Below are 20,690 nucleotides of genomic sequence, written 5' to 3'. Positions count from 1 at the left end.
AAACACGCCCATCTTCTTTTATCTAGATTGAGTTTGTGTTTGAGGTGTTTCATGACGTTGACTCAAGGTCATGTTAAAGGTCAACTTATGTTGTCAATGTTATTTAGTAATGTTTAAAAGAAATTTTGGAGAGGTGAAATACAGTATATATTTGTTTTTATACGAAAACAACATTTAAATTCAGTTTTCCTTTCCTGGCCATTTCTTTGTTACAGAAGCGAAGATTGTGTTTGTACCCCTTTTCTACCCATTTGAATAGTCTGACTAAAGTCGCTTCAATTTACAAAAACCGGTATACATCACACCACTTGTATTCCAAAATAGCCAAGTAGATTTAGGTCCACCACCCCTCTGTTAATCATACAAGATATGGATTTTCCACAAGAAATCTACATTATAATGTAAATGCAAACAATTTCAACATATACCCTGCGATGCAAAATTTAACAGAAACGGCCTGTTAACTTCACAATTTTTTAAATGGAATAATAGTCGTTAAAAGAAGTATGAGTTATCGCTCTTTTTACATGTATCAGAGGGTCAGTGAACCTTGATTTGTGATACTGTATTTCTCAGCTCCTTTGAGGTCAATTACGATCCAAGGGCCCGTTTTACAAAAGAACTTACGACTAAGACCAAAAACTTAAGTTGAATGTAAACTTTTGAAAAATTAAAGATTCTGTTTAAAATTGCCAGTGTAAAAATATCTTACTACATTCCTTTTAAAAAGATTAAAACCATTTTCAATATAATATAATTAAGAAAGTTATAAACAGAATTGAATTTGGTCTTACTACATGTATTTTGTAAAACGGGCCCCAGGAATGTAAGGAGTGATCTAATCTGAACCTATAGTCTTACACATCTATATTCTGCATACCCCCATTTGCATTCTCCAATATTCACAAACAAAACAAGAAAATTTGCATGTTTAACTTTTTTATTAATTTTTAATTTTTTTTTTTAAGTAAACTGCTGATTGTGTATCATGGCCTGCGCCACGTAGCAAAGCATTTCACCTGCAACATATAAAGTGTGGTTTGTAGAAAATTAATCTTGCCACACTGAATTCTATAAATAGATACACTACTCAAGTCATTAAAACCTGTTATTATAATAATACACTTATTACAATAGCATGTTTATTATAATAATAGATTTATCATAATTTACTTATTGCATTTTTTTCAAAACACAAAACTATGATAAACCTGTGCAACTATTATCATATACAGCTACACACTAAATACTTCCACCTGGTTTTCAGGAAGTAATATTATCATCATATTTTATTGTATTATCAACATTTATATGCAAAAATTCTTTTACTCAACCCCTATCCCTCCCAAAATAAAAAAGAAAAATACACAGTTTGAAACACAAATTTAGACTGAGAGAATAGATACAATATCTATAAAAAAAATAAAAAAGAAAGAAAGGAAGAAAATAGAAAAGCTCACAATTTGGCAATGAAATAATGTTACTTTTCAAAAAAATGCAGCATTATGAACTTAAAAAAAATCTTTAAAAAATTAAGTAGATTTGAATTTTTGGTTTAGAGCTTTGTATTTACATTAGCACATGGGAAAAAAATCAAAAATACAATATATTTTAGTTTGCTTAATTTCGCATAAAAATTCTGGAATGTCGATCTTTGAAGTGGAATGTCTGATTTTCTACGAAAAAAGATTGAACTTAAACCAAAAATCAGTTTTTCAAATAAATTACCAAGGTTCCATAAAACTTCCCAAAATTAAGAACAGCACCAATATAGTCATACCAAATACAAGAACACTCCGTAATTACAAAAAAGTAGTTTTTGCTGAAAAAAGATTGTGAAACACTATGCTATCAAATGTGATGAAATGCATACTGTTTAAGAAGTTTTAATTCAAACAGATGTCTATGAATTATGATATTTAGCTCAACAGTTTTGGCTGTAAAAAGATGCTTTATGCAAACTTTGTTTTTTCCCCTCATATTTTGGCAATTTTGAAATTGAATGCAGTCATTTTAGTTCCCAGTTTTCCTTTATCCAAAGGTGTGTTTCTTTTCAAGATAGAAAAACAATACATTACAGAGTTGTTCCTAAGACCTGGGGGCCAGGGAATTTCCCCGCCAATAATGACATAATTCCCCTGACTACTCTGGTATTCCCCCTCATCCCCCTGTTAAGGAAGGAACCTCAGACCTCCTACTACATTTTTAACGTCTCCTGCTATTTTAATTGTTAGGGACAACCCTACATTAAATCAAGGTGGCCATCTTTCAAAGTTTCAGGGAAATAAACAAACAGACAGACAGACAACACATGTCTGTAAACCTGAGGTATAAAGTGCATTGTTTCCTTTACATTGTTTCAACCAGCCCAAAGAAAATTCTAGCTCATTAAATAAAAGCAAGGTCTGCAGCGATCTATATTTCTTTGTATTAACAGATTGATTTAATTATAACATACTAAGATATGCTCTTCAATTCATACCATAAAATTTTGCAATGTATATGTATAAAAACACAGAAAATATTCTAATTACTATACAAATTTAACAATACAAATAAATAACACATGTATACCGGTATATATATAACATCCGATAGTAAAAGTTATTTAACACACATTTAATGGTGTAACTGATACAAGTTAGATAACTCTGGTAGTATATTAGCTCTGTGAAGAGTTACTTGCCTTGCCATAACCCAAAACACACTTACTTTTAATCTTTACAGCTAAGTCTACCTAAATTTAAATCATAATTCTACCTTCTAAAATTCAGTGTGAGATTATGAAAACGTGCAGTTAAACATTACTTTGTTCAATTAATTAACAAGTCTCTGCAGCTATTGTTATTGTTTGATTTGGAGTTGAGCCCCAATATTATCCGGTGGGAAAGTCAACCGTGTTTAGTAAAAAACATATATATATCTGTCCTCCAGTTTACATGCTAGGAGATTAAATAATAGGAATGCCTGTCTCAGAAAAAGTCATGTACAAGATCCCAAACAAACAAATAATTACACACACACATTACCACACAAATGTCAACGATGCTGCAATATAGACATTAGACAGATATATAGGTCTACAGTACATCACAGACTTAGGAGAGACACAAACACTCGAACAGATTATAACAGGGTTGATACAATGATGTAGTACGGAGGGATAATCCTGTAACACTAAACAAGAATCGTGATTTCAATTTGAATGATACGTCATTGAGTGAGAGAGACAGTTCCCTACAGTCCACAAGGGACAAGTATCCTTTAGTTTTTACAAGGTAAGTAAATTATGAATTCATATATAGTTCTGAAAATGCATATATATACGTGCTTCTAAATTTAATTTAAAATTAATTTTAAGTGAGATTTGATTAAATAACTTTGGTCATGAAACAAAAAAATCAATTCTGTTCTCTGTTTTATGGAGAGTTATCTAACTTTGACCGATTAGGAAGCAGTTTTGTTTAACGTTTAGTCATCATGGTCATGTGTGCATTTATTTAAGCATATTTCCACACTTATTGAGGATGTTTGTTTAATACAGGGATGACCTCATCAGCGTTATCTAACTTAGACACAAACAATTCCAATGTCATTCATAAACAAAAGTTTCACAGAAGAAAATTTTATCACAATTTGTCACAAAAGTAAAACGGTATAAACCTGATTAGTATAAATAGGTCAATAATGCATGAATGCCTTGAACAGAATGCAAACAACACAAGACTAAAACATTAATGAAAAAAAATTACACAGTGAAAAAGCACCAAAAAGTAAGAGTTATCTGTCTGTGGTGTAACTTTGTTAAGACTTTGTGCTGTTAAGATATGCTTCATTATTGTTTAAAGATATATTATAAATTATCTTGTGTATATACATCTTAGCATACCCTATACTGATCTGAAGTTTCAAATCAGATTCACATTGATATAATGTTCTTAGTATTTCAGCAGCTAAGATTAAAAAAAAAGCACATAAAATGGGGAAAAAATTTAGAGTATCACAAAATTATTTCATCCTAGTATACAGTGACAATAATTCACAAAAGGGTCATGACCTTTTGAACTCAGATTGAGAAAGCGGCCTTTGACTTTGACTTTTATTAAAGAGGATATGTAGAAGAATACTAGGTAAATCACAGAAAGTGAAAATCTATAAACAGACCAATAAAAAAGCACAAAATTATATAACAAAAAAAAACTATTGGCTATCACACAGTACAGGGTAAATAAGCGACCAATCAAAAACATCGATAAGAATAAATCTGACCAATCAGAAACATAAATAGTAATAAATCTGACCAGATATATAAATAGATCCTATGACTTGTAGACATTAAACACGTGATAAGAAGTCTAGATGTAAGCTCTCTGGGATCTCTATAGAGTCCAGAGTAATGCTTGACGGATTGAACGGAAACGTGACGGGGAACGAATACTTAGTGTCAATAAGGAGGGTGTTGTCCTCCCCCTTCTTCGTCGATTTTAATCGCTCCTGGATTTTACGGATGAAGCTGATCGGAACTCTCTCCTCAAATTCATCCACAGGTGTGTACAGGTTTAGGATCTTAACAATCTAAAAATAGGAAAAAAGGTATTCACAATCTAAAAATAGAATAAAGGGGAATTCACAATCTAAAAAGGGAAAAAAAGGCATATTCAATAAAAAAAATCTTAAGAAATTGCTGAGATTTTACGAGCTTTAATATACCAGAGATTTTGTGAATTAACATTTACCAAATTCTAACAAAATCTTAATTTGACATTTGAGTTACCTGGGCTGTGGTAAGTTTTGAGCACATCTCACATATACTGTCTACATCTGCTTCAGACTTGCGAGCTTGTAGGAGCTGAGATGCCTGAGTGATGGGCTCAAGTGTGGCCTGAGCACCGGACTCGTTCAGTTTATTATCTCGGAGCCACTGCTCGAGATGACTCAGGTTATACCTGTAAACAGCAAACAAATAAATTCCATCCAATGTAGATCATTATTACTTTACATCATTTTGATTTGTGACATCAGACATCTTGGTTAACCTTGCTTGCCATTTTTTTGAACAGAAATATTCCTATTTTTTAAATAAAAAAAAACTGTTATAATTGAAAAACAAGAGGCCCATGGGCTACATCGCTCACCTGAGTAACTTTGGCCATGCTGTTCTTTACCAGATTTCCCGCCCTATCCCCCTGAGGTCATGATTTGAATTTTAGAACCTATACTACCCCAGGATGCTTCCACATAAGTTTCAGCTTTTCTGACCCAGTGGTTCTTGAGAAGAAGATTTTTAAAGATTTTTCCTATATATTTCAATGTAAACCGTGGATTCCCTATTATGGCCCCACACTACCCCTGGGGGTCATGATTTGTAAAATTTAGAATCTTTACTACACCAGGATGCTTCCACATAAGTTTCAGCTTTTCTGGCCAAGTGGTTCTTGAGTAGAAGATTTTTAAAGATTTTTCCTATATATTTCAATGTAAAACTTGGATTCCCTATTGTGGTCCCGCCCTACCACCGGGGGTCATGATTTTAACAATTTAGAATCTTCACTATCCCAGGATGCTTCCACATAAGTTTCAGCTTTTTTGGCCCAGTGGTTCTTGAGAAGAAGATTTTTTAATGACCCCACCCTATTTTTCTTTTCTTGATTATCTCCCCTTGTAAGGGGACTTAGCCCTTTATTTTAACAATTTAAACTCCCCTTTAACCAAGAATACTTTGTACCAAGCTTGGTTAAAATTGGCCCAGTGGTTCTTGAGAAGAAGTTGAAAATGTGAAAAGTTTACAGACGGACGGACGGACGATGGACAATGGGTGATCAGAAAAGCTCACTTGAGCTTTCAGCTCAGGTGAGCTAAAAAAAGCATTATTCTTCCTAGCTTACATTTACTGTAAGTTATACAACCTGATTGTACTAAAAATACCTTCAAAACTGCTCGTAATAATTTACCTGTATTACTTTATACATGTTATTGTATCACTTTATCTGGACCAATTACACATATCCTTTCTTTATAAGAAGATTGTTCTATAATTACCTGATCTGTTCTATAATTACCTGATCTGTTCTATAATTACCTGATCTGCATGCCTTTGGACCAGTTACACATATCCTTTCTCAGTAGAAGGTTGTTCAGGGCATTGGATCCGATGTAGTAATACAACTTAAACACAGAGAGACAAGTGTGAAAAAAACCCTCTGAAGCGTATTATCAGTATCTGTAAACTACAGTGGACTTTACCATAATAAATGTACCCCCAACCCCACCCCTAGAAAACAAAAGAAAAACTTATGAGTTTGATTGGACATACCTGTCTGAACACCTGTTTGACTAATTCAGGATCCACTGCATGCTGAGACAGAACTTGGTTGTATTTGTTCAACTGTGAACGAACACAAGAACATGTTAGTTAAAACCACATGCTAAGATAGAATGTGTAGACAAACTTGACATCAAACTTTAACTCAACAATAAGTCTATGCTACAATAACTAATTTTTAAATATTTAACATCTATTATATAATCAGAAAGTTTGAGGCACTCTGATTGGTCCAGTTTTTGTTAGTGACTTACAGATTTCATGAGTGTGTCAAGAGACAGTTCTCGTACGTCCTCGTCCTGAGCGGTACTGCTGCTGCGCCCCCTCATTCCTGAGGGTTTACTAGCCGTCAGACCCGCGATAGCCTCATGCTCCAGCACCGCCGGCACTACAAGGGAAGACAACTCCATCAGATATTACTATTTATGTCCATGACAGTTTCTGCCAAAAAGGTGAAAATCTTTATATACAAGTTTTACTTCAGGGAGAAAAATACTTATACACATTCAGAAAAATCAAAGAGATATATCTGGAGAGATGGACAATTACATAGACAACTTACTGACCCTGAGATGAATGATCTTCTCCATGTATTTTATCATACAGTTAGACAGACACAAACAATGTCAGACAACTAGACAGACAGACATACACAGAGAGTCATTGGGACAACTGGACACAGACAACTTACCGACCATGGGCTGGATGACTTCCTCCATGTATTTTATCAGGCAGTTACAGACAGACAGACAGTTAGACAGACAGACAGACAGACAGATATCTTACCGACCATGGGCTGGATGACCTCCTCCATGTATTTTATCATCGTCTGGAAGATCCACACGGCGAGGTCACTAAACACCTGCCTATACTCCGATAGATCAAAGTTACGTAGACAGTGCTCGTTCTGTCTCGTTGTATTCTCTGACTGGAATGTCTGAAACATAAATTTCATAATCAGTTGCAAGTGAATGTAATGTACCCAGTGAAAAAAGAGTAAATTTTTAATAACTTGACCAAACCTAAAAGAGATATATAATGCTATGAGACCAGCTGTATACTGGTATTTGCTTCATATTGAAACAGTAAAGGGAATCTTACCCTTTAGTATCAATCTATATCAATCTTACCTTTTCGCCGCTGTACTGTTTAAGGGTGTGTAGAAGTCGACACGTGTTCGCCAACCAGAGTATCACTCTCTCCAACTCTTTGTTGTGTTTCTATAAAAACATATTAAGATAAACATAAAACTTTTAAAAGACTTATTTGAAATCTTGCTCCAAACAACAGAAGAACTTGTTTATCATTTTTAATAAAATACCACATCAATAAGAACAGCATGCTTGTTGCTGTTTACATTGAAAGTAAATCATCCAAACACCACCAAGCCTTGAAACACTTTCTGACAACTGACTGACCTTGACACACTTTTTGATGACTGACTAATCTTGACACAATTTTTAATGTTTGACTCACCTTGACACACTTTTTGATGCCGTTGATTGTGTTTGTCAGGAGAGTGCGGACTTTCTCGTCGTCGTTGATATAATCCGTGTGTCGTACACACATAAACAGGATGTACGCCGGCAGACCCGGTAACAGACCCTGAGCTACCTTGGGCTTCAAATCTGAAGAAGAAAGAGTCTACATTACAAACTGTTTTTCTACAGATCTAATTATTTTGAAAAAAATACTTTAAAAGAGATATTAAATAAGAAATTTGAAGTTCAGCCACAACAACATGAAAGTAATTAAGTATGATCATGATATAGAGTGATAATGCAATAGCATTCCCATGCACAAGTTTAAGGACATACGCAACATAGTTTGAACTTTATTGTCTTTTTCCTTGGAGTTGAAGAGTTCCAATACTTAAAGGAACTGTTTGCTACATTTTAATGTCTATATATGCTGTTGTACACTTCTTCTAAAACAAGTTTGGATAAACAAAACATCTAGAATATATGCTTAGAAATTTTTGTATATTTTTCTTTGAATTATACAAGAATTTTCATCAATTGATATCTTTTCAAAACCCCTGGTAATGCATGCATATTTTTTGTCTACGAACATCTCATGGCACTTTAATCTTAAATTAAGAATATCTTGGAAAATTATCAGTGGGTAAGGTACGTTGCGTATGTCCTTAATTAAGTAGATGATCTTTTAGATGATAATTTAGATGACATGCATCCTTGACAAGACACTTAATCTATGTATATTTATTAAGTAGATGATAATTTAGATGACATGCATCCTTGACAAGACACTTAATCTGTGTATATTTATTAAGTAGATGATAATTTAGATGACATGCATCCTTGACAAGACACTTAATCTGTTTATATTTATTAAGTAGATGATAATTTAGATGACATGCATCCTTGACAAGACACTTAATCTGTGTATATTTATTAAGTAGATGATAATTTAGATGATAATTGAGATGACACATACCCATGATGAGACACTTGACGAGTCGTCCCTCATCCTCCTTTTTATACTCTAACATTCCCATATACGTCCTGTCCAGGTGTTTAACTGTCGCCACATTGTCCTCTGCCTTCTTCTGTTTGTCGTCTTTCTCCAGTTCGGCTTCAATCTCTGCCACTGTTATTAGACATAATATATATTTATTTACTTAGATCATCTTCTGTTCTAAGATCTCATCCACTAGACATAATGTATATTTACCTACTTTGAACATCTTCTGTTAAGTTTTTTTTAATAATGAATCTGTCTCTTTATCTGGTGATATCAACCCCTCCCCCCTCCCACACACACTCCCCCCCCCCCCCCAACCCAGCCACTTTTCATACAACATAGCAAATACTCTAATGTACACCTCTCCCTCTACAGTCCTTGCCCATTACTCAGGTATTTGGTTTCACCTCTTTCCAACTGTTGATTTTTATTTGTATGTAAAAACTTTATTTAACCACCCCCCTCCACATTCTCTTTTAACTTAATGGCCCCATCCTTGAGCTTCTTGGCTTACATCCTCCCCCCAATTGAATCTAAAACTTACCGTCCCCGTCTTTGAGTTTTTTGGCATACACCTTCAGCATTTTTTTCATTTTACGGATCTGGTCTGCCTGCTTGTCAGCCTTCTCTCTCAAGTCCTAAAAAACAAAACTCAGTGAAAAAACTACTTCCATTTTTATATTACATCATATTTCTTTTCATGTATTAAAGTGATTCCATGTGTTTTGGGGGTTAATTGTAGTAAATATATTTATTCAATAAAAATTCAATTCAACTTCCTCATGTGGTGTATCTTCTGCCATAATTCAATGCATTTCAACAAAAGGTTCAATAATTGTGGTGTCTTAAATGATGGAGTGTGATACTCATCAGGTTTTCAGATGTGAGTTGAGTAATCTCATGTTGAGCAATACTCATAAGGTTTCTGGATGTGAGTTATCTCATGTTGAGCAATACTCACCAGGTTTTCAGATGTGAGTTGAGTATAAATTTCATGTTGAGCAATACTCACCAGGTTTTCAGATGTGAGTTGAGTTATCTCATGTTGAGCAATACTCACCAGGTTTTCAGATGTGAGTTGAGTTATCTCATGTTGAGCAATACTCACCAGGTTTTCAGATGTGAGTTGAGTATAAATTTCATGTTGATCAATACTCACCAGGTTTTTGGATGTGAGTTGAGTAATCTCATGTTGAGCAATACTCACCAGGGTTTTTGGATGTGACTCGAGTAATTTCATGTTGAGCGATACTCACCAGGTTTTCGGATGTGAGTCGAGTAATCTCATGTTGCATCGTGGCTTCAATCTTGGCCTCGGGACCTAACTGAAGATTCTACAAAACACAAAGGGAGTAGTCATTATTTATAACTCAGGGAGCAGAAATTGTACACAAACAATTATAAATCATTCAAGAATGCCATTTCTTAAATTCATCATTTCAAAATTACAAAATCAATCTTCTAACTTAACCATGCCAAGCAGTATCCTGTCACAGAAAATCAAATTTTATCAAATTTCCAATGCTTAAAAAAAATTAAAATAACTCTCTATAATTTATCATGTTAAAATTTATAGTTCTTTATAATACTAGACGCAACAAATATTAATATATAGTATTATATACCGATTAGACAGATTGACGTAAATATTCTGTTGAGTAACTTAAACTATGTTAACTTTAAGTAAATAAAAGTCTGAGTGTACAAGAAAATGATCCCAACATTAACATTAGTAATTAAGATATACTTAAAATACCAAAAATAGTAAATCTGCAAATTGAATATTAAACCTAGAAAATCAGTTACCATGCCACATGTCATACATACAGGTAATGTGGGGTCAAAAATTCAGAGTACTTAAAGGAAATGGGTTAAAGAGGGATTTCCATTAAAATTATTAATGCAGTTGGACATAAGGGGTATTTGTTATAATTCATGGGTTCTGACAGTTTGTAAACTTCAATCTGCATCATGCTGATGTTTTTAATTCAAAATAAAAGAAAATCTCTCCCAAAAAGGAAATCTCTTACATATGTATGCACAGGCACAAACTCACTCGTATCACACACACACACATACATATACACACACACACACACATCAATATAAACAGCTTGGTGCAAGCTAACATCACTCTCAGCCCCTACAGAGTGTGTTATACCATAGTTATATATCATCTACTCAGTCTTGGTTATATGCTGGTATAACTGTGTTATTGAGTAAAATAAATACCAAAATATAAATGCATGCAGAACAAAATATAAACAAATACTGTCATCCATTGCTTCACTGAGGTCAAGGTCAAGTCATATATAAAAGGTTAAGGGTCATGTTGAGATGACCTTTAATGCTGTATTCAGCACTTGTAGAGGGATAGTTTACTATTTACGTCTAAGATATTAGATGCACTCTTTGTACAAGTTTGGTCAAGAGAGTTTTTATAAACTTTTCAAAAAACCCTAGGGGGAAAAATATAAGCCAAGGGGTACAGAAAAGCTCTCTAAGAATCTTCTAGGTGACATAAAAGCAAATTAATTACTAAAGAGCAGAGTACTAAAAGTCTGAGATTTTTAATTAAGAAGAGGGGTGACTGTGGCAGAATCCTGGTCCCAGGTGTGAAGGATTTCAGTGCAAGCATTGTCACACAGTAAAAAAGATCAACTCAAAAAATTAATTTCTTTTCAGCTCAAGATTTAAATCTGTACAACATTTCCTTATCCTTTTTTCTGGTTAAGTTCCCTCCCCTAATATATATGATGTATATGTATTTTACACATGGCTACATTTCCTGTTGACATTTCTGGAAGACTCTTTTTAAGTTGATATTCTCATACTTAAGTTCCATATCGGAATCAAAAGCTTAATATCCTAATTCAAATGTCAATTCCTTAACAGACAGTAATGACTTCACGGTGGAGTGTTCAAACCTCTGTTTCTCTTACAGCAGAGCCTGCCCAACCCCCTTCCTGAGGATTCAAATCCCCTCCCCCATTAAATCGAAAAAAAAAAAAGAAAACCCTCACAAATGAAACGGACCTTCTTTGAAGACTTTGTGTGTATTTTAATTAACCCTAGTGTACCAGAGCAGCAATTAACCAATATTAGTGCTCAATTCTTAGCTCACTATGCTGCTGCAATGTGTGATTTTTTTGTCCATCCCTAACAAAAGACTGTGTGTGTATTTTTTAAAACTTTATTGTACCGGGACAGCAATTAACCCATATTAAATCCTGACTGCCATACTAACAGTGCTTAATTTTTTTATTACAATGCTGCTGCAATGTGTGAATTTTTTTGTTCATCCCTAACAAAAAATTATTAGCTTCATATGTAAAGTGTGTATTTTTCAGTCAACCTCCAAAATATCAAATATTTGATCTCAAATGACCCCAGTATATTCACAGTGTGTGAATTTTTGTAGCATTTCCTAAAAAAACACCCCTTGTGCTTCAACAAAATACTTCAGCTGGGAGATTTTACATACAGAAATTATGAGATCCTCCCCCTGATTGTCAGTATAATAGAAACACAATGCAGTCAGTATAAACAGTGCTATATATAGTAACTCTGAGTTATAAATAGTAACACTGAGTACATGTCAACTCTACATCAGTACATACGCGGGTGATGCTGTTGAACTGTGAAACAAAACAATAAAATCATTGATCACAGACAAAAAAAAAATAACATTCAAATCTACAAACATAAAAAAATGTTTTCTAATTTAAAAGATAAAAAAAGAATGATATACAAAAACCAACTGTCACCATAAATAAAATAAATCACTTCAAGAAAAAAAAATAAAATGAATCATTTCAAGAAAAAAATCTATATAGATGAACTAATCTATTCTATTATATAAACCTTTCACTATACTCACTGTATGTTAAGTAATTAAGGGGATGGGGCATATGAGAAAATCAAACATTTTGAAAACATTTCTTTAGACAGTACAAAGACCATGACAGATATCTGGACATCTGATTGGATAAACTTTGTAAGTTATGATTTTTTGATTGGATAAACTTTGTAGGTTATAAGGGGAATGGTGAGATCTACTGACAATGATAAAAGATTTTTGATTGGTTGGTTGTATAACCTACTGGATATAATTTGGTTTTTTGATTGGCTAGCCTGTGAAGGTTACAAAATGAAGACTTTGATTGGTTCAGTTCTGATTGGATAACTTATGTAGGGTTTAGTTTTCTGATTGGAAAATCTGTGTAGATTGTGAGAAGGCTATGGAAGAAAGCTTTTGATTGGTTGGTGGTTATGTGTAACAAGTGGCAGTAATTTAGCTGCTATCTTTCTTTAAACATTTTCTACATAAAGCTCCCCAAGTTTTACTTGTGTGTATCATGGTGTATCATGTATTGCATTACCTGATGATATCTCTGTAAAACTTTACCATATAACATATTACCTGACTGATGATATTTCTGTATCACATTGTATCATATATCATCTTAACTGATGGATGATATTTCTGCATATGGTGGAGTATGGTGTATATTGTATTACCTGACTTATTATCTCTGTATATGGTTGTGTATAATGTATCTTACCTGACTTGATAACTTTGTATATTTTGGTGTTACCTGGTTAATTATTTTCTGTGCCACCTTGTTCTCTTGTTTTATTCCTTTATTTCTTGTTTTATTATGTATAACCTGTAATATTATGTATCGTGGTGTATTGTGCATCGTGTTACCTGGTTGATGATTTTCTGCACTGCCTAGTTCTCCTGCTTCATTTCTTTTATCTCCCGTTTTATTGTGTATAACCTATATTATTATGTATGGTTATGTATCATGGTGTATCGTGTATTACCTGGTTGATGATTTTCTGTGCTGCCTCCTTTTTCTGCTTCAGTTCCTATATCTCCCGTTTTATTATGTATTATTATGTATGGTTATGTATCGTGGTGTATCGTGTATTACCTGGTTGATGATTTTCTGTGCTGCCTCATTCTTCTGCTTCAGTTCCTTTATTTCCCGTTTTATTATGTATAACCTGTATTATTATGTATCATGGTGTATCATGTATCGTGTATTACCTGGCTGATGATTTTCTGCGCTGCCTCATTTTCCTGTTTTAGTTCCTTTATCTCCCGTTTCAGTTTCTCCTCTTTCTTCTTCGTGTCCTTCTCTGTTTTTTGTAGCTGGTTCTCCAGTAACCTGGTCATTGATATAAAATCCATTTTTTAGCAAAGGAATTCTCATCTTCCTATTTTTAGAAAAGTTATACAAGCTTTAATTGAATTTTCAACTACAGAGCAACATTTACAAGAACTGAATAACATTCTAACACACTTCTGGAATTTAAGCGTGCAGAAAAAAGTCCAATTTTACCATGAAAAAGATATTGTGTGTTAAACTGAAGTCTTATTATATCAAAGACAATGTGACTTCAAAGACAATGTGGCTTATGGCCAAAGTTACAAACCTTTTTGCTTACAAAAGACTTGTTATATTGTTGCTTTCCTCGTATATTCTTTTTTTTCTCCAAAAAGAATGCTCAGTACTTACATTGATAGGACAGAAATAATCCAGAAATGCAGGACACTTACTACATAAAAGACCCTTCTCTTATACAGGCATAAACATCACTATCACATACATCAACCATAGGTAGTTACTGACTCACACATCAACCATAGTTAGTTACTGACTCACACATCAACCAAACTGACAATCACACACATCAACCTTACTGACTCCCACACCTATCCACATTGAAGGGGGTACCCTCACATCAGCATTAGTCATTAACACACACATACACCAAGCTGACTCTCACGTACATTAACTGACCCCCAGGTCTATCAGTATTACCTGGGGTTAATTATCACTCTCTCTCTCTCTTTGTTTCTACATCACTACTTACTCCTCACAGATCTCACACATCAGTACATAAGGTGGATCATCCGGACACATGGTGGATTTATCCGCAGTCACGATTCGCTCAATCCGGAGCCCTTTCAGACATTCCTCACATGTACACATAAAGTTCCCCTCCCACTGGACGCAATCAGATGTCTGGATCACGGTGCTGGCTTCTACTGTATCATCAAACACATCCACATTGTCAAAGATCTCATCCACCAATTCTCCACCTCCAGGAAAGTCTTCCACATGTATATCAATCCCATGTAGGCTTTTTTCCACTTCTCTGTATTTAGGGTCATCTTCAATGGACTGTGTTTCCCTTTCCTGTTCAAACTCTTTTTTCTGATTACTTTCATGCGGATCAACAATTTCCATATACCCACACTCACTGTCTTCACAAATGTTATTGTTTCCTAAATCTTGATAATTTCCTAAATCATACTCCTGAACTGGATAGGATCTGTCTATCAAATGGCTATCTTCAGCTTCCATCCTCTGCCAGGAACCAGTTTCCTCTGGGATTTCATGAGAACCAGTTTTTTCAGAACAGTTATTTTCTACTGAACAAGCCACAGAGACATTCAACTCAAACTCTTTATAACACTTCTCACAGAATAAAGCATCAAACACTGATGTCATCACACCACTGCTCTCACTGCACTGTGAACATGTTTGTGAACCACCTACTGGTTCATGTCTAGCTGAACCTTCGTAAGGTTCATGAGTTTTTGCATTGCTCTGTTGATTGTGCACACATGCTGAACAACTTTGGTGTTGACAAGTTTGAGCTATAGAATCAGAATCCAGACCTTTAGTTTGAAGTGACTCTAAAGGTCCCAGTTCTTGTGAACAAGTCCCACAGGGAGAATTACCATCTGTATGATTGTTATTGTCTTTGAACACATCAGCTTGTTTTGAACATGAACACCATTTATGGATTTGATCCTTGTTCTGACAATTATTGCACTGTCCCTGTTTTTGTAAATTGTCTGTGTAGTCACCTAATGGATCACTAAAACTATTAAAATTACACGGACTACTTTTACCATGAGATTCAAAATCCTCCTGAACATTTATCTTAGAGTCTGTAAAATTTTCATCTCTGTTGTGAATGTTTTCAATGACAGCATGGTCACTCTTTGTGTCGGGCGAGTTTTCTTCTCTAGAGTTAAGTTTTTTATCATTCCCCTTAAAGTCATCTCCCAGAGAGAGGGTTAAGTTATGATGATCCTGGGGTCTGGCCTTGGTAAAATCACCATCATCTTTATTACCATTAGACCACATTTCCTCTTCTCTTGTACCACAGGCAGACTTTCCTATCTCTTCTTTGATATTTAAAACAAAAACACCACAGTCTCTGTTCCCTGCCTTTTTCTCTATGCTTGATTCTTTGTCTTTAATGTGGTCTGAGGAAGATTGACCTCGGACTTTGTCCTCAGTAAATTTTCCACCTTTCTCATCTTTCGATTCCTTGCCTCCCATGGTGTTCCTGACATTGGACACTGGTCCTGAGTTTCCTGAACCGTTCTGACTGTGCGATATTATGCTGTCATTTTCTACAGTCAAAGGGGAATAACTCTCCTCCATTTTGAGTATTTATCCACTCATGTCTTTCTACTGAGCTGGAAAAAAAAGAAATTGATTTTTGACTTTAGAAAACAAAAACATCAAAGAAAGATCAAAATTTAAAATTTAACATGTTTAAAATATAATCTGAAACATTTAAGTTTCGCTTAGTTCTTAGCAATACCAAACCATACAAAAACTGTAATGACTGCGTAAAACATAAAAATAAGATTTACAGCCATTTACTTCTCGGATTACATGGCTGTTTCCTTATCGATAACAATAAATGTTCTCCCAAACTTCCAAATAATGAATGAAGTAGTCATGTTTCACATCTTTTGATTTTAAAGCATTTTTATGTACTTTGACAGGATTGAGATCAAGGTCATGTTAGATACAAATGGCAGAAAATTAGGAAAGGGCCCTTTTTTGTCTTAAAAAGATAACTTTCATATTTCAATTATTTTTTTTAAACAAGTTCATCAGCTAGGAGAATTTATTTTAATTCCTTAAATAATTCTAAGATTTTGAAAATTTCATTATGAAAAACATTGGGAAACAAAAATTAACAATTCATTTATTTTGTTTACCATGTTCAATCATTGAAACCCCAAAATGCATTATTGTCAGAAATTTCAATTTTAAGGAAATCTTTGTTATTTAATAGCTCAAATAAACAGGAAATTTGTTTTAAAAACAAATCTAAGAAATATCTGTTTAATAAACATAAGAAATATATGTTTTTGAATTAACACTTGATTTTTGAATTACAACAAACATATCTAGGGAGGTATCATTGTAGCCTGGCCTTCAGGGGAACATTAACAATTTATTTGTAAAGAGCATATCTTTCCAGCTGATTAATTCTGAAAAATTTTACCTTTAGTAGTAGAAAAAATTAATTGCAAGAAAAACTTAGTATTCATCATGTTAACATCAAAATAATCCACAAAACAAACACGATCTGAAAATCTATTAAAAAAAATGAAAAGAAAAGGAAGACACACTAATAACAAATAAAAGAAATATCAATGATGCTGAAAGTAGTCCACAAGTAACACTAAATCACAGGAAAATCTCTCTATATTTGAAGAGAACTTGAAATCCAGTTGTTGTTTTTTTTTAAAACTCCATTCAAAAATGCCTTTGTCTTACAAATGAGGATGTTTTTTGACTAGTAAACTCTTATCTTCCTCACAAGATATTTTACACATTTGGTCTTTCCTCGTAGGCCCCTTATCTGAATAACTACACACCCCCAATGGGGAGGTGTTAGTCCATAATTAGGAGGTTGTAGTACAAATGGGGATGTTTCTGACAAATAAACTCTTTTCTTTTATCTGTATATGGACCTGTTTGAATTTTATCTTACTTCAACATTCTCACAGGGTCACAGGTAGAAACCATGTATCAGGTAATGTTCAAATAAATGTGTATCCCTCAGTAGGTTATTGTGATGGAGCACCTTAAAGTCTAAACTTAATGATCAGTTTTGGCTTTTCTTTCTTTTCTTTATAATTTCTCTCTGGAAACTAAATTTCTGATCAAGCTTTAAAAAAGTGCACTGACATCAAAATTCTACTTAATGAAATGATCATACTGCAGTATACATGTTATGTTGAATATTAATTTTATCAGTTCTCATTTCTCTGTGATGTATAAATCACTATTCTTATGTTGATCACAGCTTAGCACATGGATTATCAAGTAGAAAACCCCCCCTTCATATTAATTTCCCACAAATGAGTAATTCTTGTGAAGAAAGTCTTCCTAAGCCTGTATTTTTTTGTGGTGATTATCATTTATCCTGAGGTATCGGTAAATATGACGTCCTCTTTAAATCCATATTTACATCAGAGTTAATCCAGCACCTGATGACAATGGTAATCCCCTCGCGTTATAATCAACACGGAATGTCTCCGATACCGTGCTGTCTTTGTCATTTTAAAAAGATCAGTCTTTGAGAGAGGTTTACACCTTTCTTTATCCATTAAAGATAAACCCTGGGCCCTTTGACAGAATTCTGCAGGATAATGGATATCCTTTCCTTGTACAGCAGGTCAAGAAATTCTTTAATTGATGAGTATATTATGATGACCCATAAAAGTTGTCTTTATCATGTCTGTTTTAATTTACTTATTAATTAAATAATAATAGGTGGGACTCTTTAAGCTATTAAATTTTTTTTTGGGGGGGGGGGGGCACTATTACACAACTTCATAAATGTTTTCTAAGGGGGATGAATGGATCTGACAACCAATGAAAAATGCATTTAAAACCTTAAAGTATTATTAAACTAAAAATAGTCATTTCCTCCCTGTAATATACAAATAAAGATGCAGAATTTTAGGAAGTAAAACTGTAATACAGACAATCGAGATCCCTGGTTATATTGGAAAAGTTCATTAATGAAAGCTACACATTACTCACACAAGACACTGTCTGCACTTTTAAATAATCTATTGATGTGTATCTCTTTGAATGTCCTCTTTATGTAAACTTAAGCCCTTTTATTGTTCAAATTCAGATATTATAGAAATCATCCTAGCGTATTTCTGCAACCTTTAGTCCTGCACGTTTCATGTATAGTCCACTCCATCAACATGTTTATTTTAAGCTCATTGAATAATCTTATAAACAAAAGAGTTTCAAACACACATTCCAATTATCTCAAGAAATTTTATAATTATATCACATATCCATGTCAGGCATAATATCACATGTACCCCTAGAACTCAAACACACAATGTACCCCTAGAACTCGTCACACAATGTCATCATAATCCACCCCAGGGTTTGTAAACTTATAACACAGAAATTATCTTAAAACTTCCCCAGGTCTGACTCTCTAGGGTAACACATACATACCTCTGCATCTTCTCTGTAACGGACATCGGAGTCATTTAATTCATTAATTATCACCGATTACAAAGCAAACACAATAATGGTGTCCCCCCTTACTTCCTGTCTCTGTTCTGATGTTTAACCTGACCCCTCAACGTTTCATGTTCATTTTGTGTTAAATTCCTGATTTTTCCCTAGAATCTTTTGTACCTAACACAGGTAGCATGCCTGGTTGAATTCCAGGGATTGTATCAAAACCTGTTTTTGTTATCAAAGGTAATTATTTAAACCCACTCAATACACATCTATGAGTGAATACAAAAGATGGACATAGATTGTATAGAAATAGTTATGTCACCAACGGTCTGGGATTCTCTTATGTGATGGGGTACATTTTCATTTTAAACTGTTCATTAGGTTTCTTTTTAACTATGATATTCATTTCAATATACATTTAAATCCCTTCAAAAGAATTAAAGCATTTTATAGAGATAATTTAAAATGCTGAAATTTCCAGTGGGCAATTATGTCACACTGGCTGTAAATGACAGGTTATGTATTATGTGAAACGAATCTACATGAAAAGAAAATATTAAATTAAAGATTAAATTCTATCAGAAGACTAGCTGTTTTCTTTTAGCAGATTAATACCGAGAGCTCAATGTATTCATAGTAGACCACATGAGTGTGATGGTTAACTCAGTTAAAGGGGGCAGAACTCCTGGTTTAAAAGGGGAAAATTGGAAGATGCAGTCACCAAGGGAGAGTGGATAAAGAAATGGGGGAGGGGGATAAAGATAAGGGGGGGATTGAGAGTTTGTGGACAGAAAGGAGAAATTGAACGAAAAAGTTGAAGATAAAAACAGTGATCAATTTCAAAAGAAAAACAAGCAAAACACATCTGTGTACAGCTAGGGCATAAAACCCTGAAATTCCAGAGATGGAATCCTCAGGATGGATATGAGGAAACTGCATGTGAGGATGAGCATGAGGAAAGAATGGGAAGGAGGAGGAAGAAGGGACATGAGCGTGGGAGGAGAAGAAAGCTGTCATATCTGTTAATCCTCTCTTAGTGAGACACGGGGGGTCTGACTGACTATTAACCTCATGCATTGTAAATTCAGTGGTTCGATATTCATTAATTTGCTTCCATTTGAAAATATTGTTGCCAAAAAAAAAATTACCTTAGTTGAAATTTGGATTTTTTTTTGTACTTTACTATATTAATCCCCTCTACAGAAGACTTAGTGGTCAGGGTGCTTTAGGGGTGGGGGTTTCTTGTCCTGATAACTGGATTCTGATCCTTACAAAGGGAGTATTATTTTAACATGTAGAGGGTAACACTTGTTGATACAATGTCAGTTGTTTAAAATGCATATTGCAAACATTATTATTGATTTTTAACAAAGTACCATGTAACACATGTTTAAGTTACCAGTTAAATTTGTTTGAAATTCAAATCTAATCGGCCATATTACACACACATCATACATCAATTCTAGCTCACGGGAAATAAAAACACACTGTCTGAGAAATAAAATGAATCAACTGACCAAAGAAAATCTTAATTAACAGACAGAATGATT

The 20,690-nt window shown here is 34.0% G+C and overlaps 1 protein-coding gene across 1 annotated transcript in view; it reads right to left on the bottom strand.

The window, feature by feature from the left end:
* Positions 1-2,578: 2,578 nt before the first annotated feature.
* The window catches only part of LOC133199868 (unconventional myosin-Va-like), a 56,740-nt gene continuing 38,628 nt past the window's right edge, over positions 2,579-20,690 (bottom strand). Inside the window, exons 34-45 of the mRNA XM_061335687.1 lie at positions 13,863-13,983; positions 10,063-10,140; positions 9,351-9,444; positions 8,780-8,932; positions 7,799-7,950; positions 7,453-7,542; positions 7,109-7,259; positions 6,577-6,710; positions 6,314-6,385; positions 6,080-6,165; positions 4,775-4,946; positions 2,579-4,575 (exon numbers count right to left, since the gene is read on the bottom strand). Of these exons, the coding sequence (XP_061191671.1) occupies positions 4,336-4,575; positions 4,775-4,946; positions 6,080-6,165; positions 6,314-6,385; positions 6,577-6,710; positions 7,109-7,259; positions 7,453-7,542; positions 7,799-7,950; positions 8,780-8,932; positions 9,351-9,444; positions 10,063-10,140; positions 13,863-13,983 (1,543 nt within the window). The 3' untranslated portion in view covers positions 2,579-4,335. The remainder of the gene's footprint in view (positions 4,576-4,774; positions 4,947-6,079; positions 6,166-6,313; positions 6,386-6,576; positions 6,711-7,108; positions 7,260-7,452; positions 7,543-7,798; positions 7,951-8,779; positions 8,933-9,350; positions 9,445-10,062; positions 10,141-13,862; positions 13,984-20,690) is intronic.

The sequence above is a fragment of the Saccostrea echinata genome, unplaced genomic scaffold, assembly GCF_033153115.1.
Source record: "Saccostrea echinata isolate AGI-Se365-2 ecotype Australia unplaced genomic scaffold, CSIRO_AGI_Sech_v1 ptg000036l, whole genome shotgun sequence".
NCBI lineage: Eukaryota > Metazoa > Mollusca > Bivalvia > Ostreida > Ostreidae > Saccostrea > Saccostrea echinata.
This window is presented reverse-complemented; position numbering and strand designations above follow the sequence as displayed.